At 47.2% G+C, this 5,917-nt stretch overlaps 1 protein-coding gene across 1 annotated transcript; it reads left to right on the top strand.

Annotated features, from left to right (window-relative positions):
• The first annotated feature begins 204 nt into the window (after positions 1-204).
• On the top strand, positions 205-4,780 carry LOC311496741 (desmin). Its single transcript, XM_084556703.1, has 12 exons — positions 205-764; positions 878-1,037; positions 1,218-1,367; positions 1,696-1,815; positions 1,912-2,007; positions 2,093-2,227; positions 2,318-2,428; positions 2,510-2,620; positions 2,741-2,865; positions 2,977-3,548; positions 3,900-4,239; positions 4,414-4,780. The coding sequence occupies exons 1-12, from the start codon at positions 541-543 to the stop codon at positions 4,514-4,516; spliced, it is 2,247 nt and encodes a 748-aa protein (XP_084412829.1). The 5' UTR covers positions 205-540; the 3' UTR covers positions 4,517-4,780.
• Positions 4,781-5,917: the final 1,137 nt, after the last annotated feature.

The following is a 5,917-nucleotide window of genomic DNA, read 5'->3' as shown; positions in this document are numbered from 1 at the left end:
TGCAGCCTCGGCCTCATCAGGTCACCCTCTAGCTTCTGCTCAGCGTTCAATTAAAGTCCCTTGACCCATCAGAGCGGATCACATCAGGGCTGCTCTTACTGGCTGCAGTGACTGGACCCTGCTAGTCTGTCTACGGCTCAGCGCCACACACTAAAGCGGTGGATGTACTGCAGCCCAGGCCAAAAGGATTACGAGTTTGATTAAAGAGAGATTGAGACGCAATTTGAGGAAAGGATGATGGCATCAGACGCTATTGCAGCCCTGCTCCTCACAAGCTGCTGATAGATATCTGACGAGCAGATCAAGCCCGTTTTAGTGCAGAGGTTCGAGATTCCACAGGTGTTGGCTCATGAACTGGGCTGTCCTGTGCAGAGCAGAAGCATGGCATGCAATGGGGGATATAAAACCTGAGCCTTGGTCGACAATCAGGGAGTGCAGAGAAGGAAGGTGGAGCAGCAGCGGAGTGCAGCACACCACAGAAAAGGCCCAGTTTTGAGTATTTCCTTTCAGAGAATCTGAGAGCCCACAGATACTGCTACCATGAGTCGCAGCCCAGAGAGGATCTCGTCCTACCGCCGTCACTTTGAGGACAGCAGCAGCTCGACCTACCAGGTCAGGGTGTCCAGCCCATCCCCCACCAGGAGAGAGGCCCGCCATGCCTCCGCCGGCTACTCCTCCAAAGCCATGGGCAGCAGCATGCGCATGGAGTCAGCGGGACGAAGGACCGTCTCTGCTGCACGCAGGTCCCGAATGGTCGGATCAGGGTAAGCTCAGTCAGAAGTCGAGTTTATGAGTACTAACATTTTCCTGAAGCACGAATGTGAAAGTAAATTCTTTCTCCAAGAGTCCCAAGTCTGGTGTCTGTGTGTGTTTTCAGTGTGAGTGCAGGAGCCATGGTGTGTGTTGGACCTACTGGACAGCCTGCCATAGATTTGGATGTGGCTGCAGCCGAGAACCAGGAATTCCTCAGCACCCGCAGAAGTGAAAAGCAGGAGATGATTGTCCTCAATGACAGACTGGCTGTATACATCGACAAGGTAAAACAGCCTATAATCGTACACCATTTTATTTCTGTCCTTCAGCTTGGTAAAACGCAATTGTCAAACCATGCTGTTATGAACAAAAGAGAGAGTATGTTATTCATATCTCTCTGAGCACATGGACAGGGAACATGTCGTGTTTGCTACAGGCGAGGAACGTACTGTATGTGCTTGCAGGTTCGATCCCTTGAGCAGCAGAACAAGTTGTTGGAAGCAGAGATCGAGGCCTACCAGAATCGGTTTGAGAAGCCAACAGGTCTGCGCCTGCTTTATGAGGAACAGCTGAAGGAGCTGAAAAAGATTGCTGACCAGATGAAAGTTCAGCGGGTGAGACAGCTTCTTTATTTGTCTTTCGCATTTCAGAAGCTCTATAAGTGGCACTTACACCTCACTGATGTGTAGAAGATCCATCCAAGCAATGGTACAAGACGTCAACTTGGTGTTTTCAAGGTTCTTTATCTGGTAACAGGCTTATTTCTGGCAGGCAAATGTGCAAGAGAAGTGCCTCACTGTGTTTAGGTGTCATGGAGTACAGCTGTTGTCAGCTATGTTTTATGCACACATGAGATGACTTGATTATGCGTTTGCACACAGCCTCGCACTCACCTTCACATCTAATAGACAAGCATATTACTAATGGCTTCTTGGTTTTCAGGACTTTTCCTTGGCTGCTAAGGAGTCCACAGCTGCTCAACTAGAGGCAATCAAAATCAAATATGAGGAGGCAGTGGAGCTGAGGAAGAAAGCTGAGTTAGACATTGAAGCCTTCCGCCCAGTAGGTGGTATTTAATTAGCCAAAATCTCTTTTAGGGAAATCTTCATCAAAGTAATTGTCAGGCACTAACACATAATGGTTTTGCGTGTTCTTCAGGATGTCGACAAGGCCACCTCCTCACGCATCGCCTTGGAGAAGAAGCTGGAGCAGATGGAAGTTGAAATTGAATTCCTGAAACGGATCCATCAGCAGGTAGATGGCTTTTTCTTTATGAAAGAATAACAAATTTGGTTCCCTCGTTAGTTCGTTGATCCCTAATAGATATGTGTTTGTCTAGGAAATTGATGAGCTCATGAAACAGATCTACGCAGCTCACGCCACCGCTGAGAGTGCATTCACTATGCCTGATCTGGCTGCTGCTCTGAAACAAATCCAAACCCAGTATGACGACATAGCAGCTAAAAATCTCCAGGTAAAAAACAGTATACAGAGGATAAATGTACACAATAAAGTCCTCTCCGTAAGCTGAAACATGTCTCTCTCTAACATTCTTTATCGTCAGGAAATGGATTCGTGGTATAAAAACAAATTTGAAAATTTGACCCAAAAGACTTCAAGGCACGTTGATAAAGTTCGAAGTTTCAGAGAGGAAATAGCCGGTGCCAAAAAGGACGTGAGTACCAAAAGTAAAAATAAATTAAAACTGCTCAAGTATTAATACCGAATGCGTATAATCCTGCTGAAATACCATCAGATCCAAAGTAAAGAACGCGATTTGGAATCCCTGAGGACCAAGAATGAAGCTCTTGAAGCCCAGATCAGAGAGACACAACAAAAGTACAGGAAGGAACTGGAAGACCTGCAGGTAAACGAGCCGTCATGTTGCCCTAGGATCTACACCTGAACTCGTATGCTCGCCTTTATGCATGCAGACACAAAACCACCTCAATAGCACAATCATTTCACAACTCTGTTTACCCAAAAGGCTCGGATTGAGGCCTTGCAGCTTGAGCTGAAATCCACCAAGGAGAAAATTGCGCTGCACCTCCGCGAGTACCAGGATCTCCTTAATATGAAGATGGCTCTCGAGATTGAGATCACAACTTACAGGTAAAAGGACAAACTACCGGAAAAATTAACTTATTGGCATGTATTTTAATTAATAGTAATAAAATACTAATTTTGTATTGCTGTTTTCTGTTTGTTTGTTTTTTGTTGCAGAAAACTGATTGAAGGAGAGGACCTGCGACTCTCTGGCATGATGCAAACTTTGTCTCTCACCAGCTGCAGCATGAGTGCCATTGGTTCTGGGATGAGCTTCAGTGGAGGAGGCATGGGCGGTGTCGGTGGAGTGAATGTTGGACATATGGGAGCTAGTAGTGGAGGTGTTGGGGGCATGGTGAGTGGAGTAGGAATGAGTGGAGGCATAGCTGGAGGAGCCATTGGTCTAGGAGCTGGTGGCCCGGGTGGAACAATTGTTCATGGTACCAACGACAATAAGGGTCTTGCTGGTAGGGCAGGCGGGGTAGATGTGACTGGCGGTCATGGATTGGGAGCTGGGGGTAAAAGTGGAGGTCTCGGAGCCAGTGCCGAGGGTGGAGGCACTGGGAGTGGAAGGGAAGGGATGAGTCCTGATTCTGCTGCTGGGGGAGTAGGTAGTGGTGCTGGAAGTGGGGGTATCACTGCTGGAGGTGTAGGAAATTTGGGATTCAGTGCTGGGAGAAAACACGACAGTAGTGTAGTTGGTGCAGGAATGGGAGCAGGCGATGCAACTGCAGGTTCAGGTGGCATAGGTGGCACTGGCACTGGTTTGGGTGGCATAGGTGGCACTGGGACTGGTTTGGGTAGCACAGGTGGCACTGGGACTGGCATAGGACGCCCAGGCAATGTGTCAGGTGGCATAGGAGGCACTGACACTGCTTCAGGGAGCACTGCCTCAGGTGGCATAGGTGGCACTACTTCAGGTGACATAGGAGGCACTGGCACTACATCAGGTGGCATAGGAGGCCCTGGCACTACCTCAGATGGCATAGGTGGCACTGGCACTACCTCAGGTGGCATAGGTGGCACTGGCACTACCTCAGGTGGCATAGGTGGCACTGGCACTACCTCAGGTGGCATAGGTGGCACTGGCACTGCTTCAGATGGCATGGGCATTGGATTCAGTGGTGGACATGGTGGTGTAGGTGAAGGGCAAGGCAACGGAGTCGGCGCAGGGATAGGTGGAGACAGAAGTAAAGCCCGAGGAATGGGTCCTGCTGGAATGGGGAGTGGGATCGGAGGCAGTGGAGGAACTGGGGACACGGGCAGAAATGACGTAGATGACGCTCTGTCAGGCGCTGGTGGAATGGGGAAGAACGGTGGAGGAAAGATAGACACGAGCGGTGCTGGCACTGGATATAGATCAGATGGATATGACAGCAACACTGAGGCCTACACAGAGCAGGCGGTGGAGCTGACAGAGAGAAGGACAGTGCTCATTAGGTAAAAGTACCTTAAACAGAGCTTTTGTCAATTCCAGCACTGAAACGCAGAAAGTAAAATATCCTGACTATTAAGAAGCAATGACTCAAACTGCCTTGACATGCTTTGTGACAGGGGGCCAGCATACGTCTTTAGGTCACTTGAACACCCACCATTTTTTGTCCTCCCTTACAGAACGGTTAAAAATGAGGATGATGTGCTGGAGACGGACCACCAAGAACAGACCTACACCATCACTGGTGCGGCCGATGACTCTGACGACGACTACGCAGCATGAATTCCCAAGTGACCTCCTTTCGCCCTGAACCCTCCACGCCCCTCTGAGCTTTGCACTGACCAAACCCCATGTCTGGACACTGACCTTCGCCCTTTGCCCTATGCAGGAAGAACACGAATGACCCTTTGCTACATAGAAGAGAAGGCTTCAAATCAGAGGCTTTAAATTTGCCTTACCAGGAACACTCGACATGTCTAAACATTTGTGTGCCTTACAACCCCCTCCCCTTTTTATCTACATCCCGCAAATAAAGCTATCAGCATTCAATTACCTTGTCTCTCTTTCATTTCAGGAGGTTGGGGTTGTTTTCATGGTGAAAGTATATTTTTGCTCATCTGAGAAAGATGTTTCTTGTGCCTGCAGTAATAAAGAGTGAAAAGGAGGAAGAAGTCTTGATAGAACAGCAAAACAGAGAGAGGGGAACACAGTCACCTGAGGGTTAAAGCAGCTGCCCTGACACTTTCTCGAGGGCTTCGAAATCCGTCAGTCAAATCTCGTCTTGCCGCATGGTGACGGCACACAGCCGTTTTATGTCCTCATTCCATCCACATCCACACCTTTTCCTCTTGCTGCTGATTGGGAGAGATTGGATCTGGCCAGCAGATGCCAAACACACTCAGTGTCCTGCTCAGCAGCAGAGAGTGGAGACAAGCAACACGCCATTCGCCAGACAGAAACTGCAACAAAGAAAGGAGCAGTGCTGTGATGGCGGCAGTAACATTACAGTACGGCCATTATTATAATTTACGTAAAGGCAAGAAAATACTGAAAGCCACAGTTGTGATTCCACAATGAAATGTTTCTACGGCACACTGAATACAGTGGAACTGTCAAGGGTTTGGCTATTGTTGGAAGATTTTTGTTGCTTTAATATTTCCTGCTTCACATGGACAATTTATTTCTAAATAAAAGAACTTGAATTACAAAATACATTCAAAAAAATGTGTGTGAGGGGGCTCAAGTGACCTAAAAGACGTATGCTGGCCCTCTGTCATGACAAGACAGTTATTGCTTCTTAATAGTCATGTTTAGCAATACATTCTGAGTTTGGAATTAAGATATCTTAAAAAATATCTTATCTTGTAATATTACCAGTAATGAGCACTGTCGGTCTCCCTGTCAGCTCCATGTGTAGGCCTCAATTTTGTTGTCTTATGCAACATTATTTCTGACAATGCTCCTGGGAAAGGATTAATAAATACAGAATAGGATTTAGTCAAATAAAGTAAAAGGAAATAAGCTAAATGAATAAAAGAAAAACAAGAAATTAGTTATTATCTCAAGTCCACCTTGTTGTTATAGAGCCAATGCACCAGCCTTGGATCAGCATCTCACTAAAACCCTATCACTGCAATAGATGTGCGCGATTATTATGCAAAAAAAAACAAAAAACCAAAAAAA

This window comes from Chelon labrosus (assembly GCF_963514085.1).
Source record: "Chelon labrosus genome assembly, chromosome: 12".
In the NCBI taxonomy this organism is placed as follows: Eukaryota; Metazoa; Chordata; class Actinopteri; order Mugiliformes; family Mugilidae; genus Chelon; species Chelon labrosus.
Note: the sequence above shows the minus strand (reverse complement) of the source record. Positions and strands in the feature narration are given on the sequence as shown.

Bases quoted from the DNA above. Each gene is read 5' to 3' on its own strand.
- LOC311496741 (XM_084556703.1), top strand. From the start codon at position 541: ATGAGTCGCAGCCCAGAGAGGATCTCGTCCTACCGCCGTCACTTTGAG. The intron at 1,368-1,695 runs GTGAGACAGCTT...CTTGGTTTTCAG, and splicing joins ACCAGATGAAAGTTCAGCGG to GACTTTTCCTTGGCTGCTAA. The intron at 3,549-3,899 runs GTGGCACTGGCA...GCACTGCTTCAG, and splicing joins TGCAGGTTCAGGTGGCATAG to ATGGCATGGGCATTGGATTC.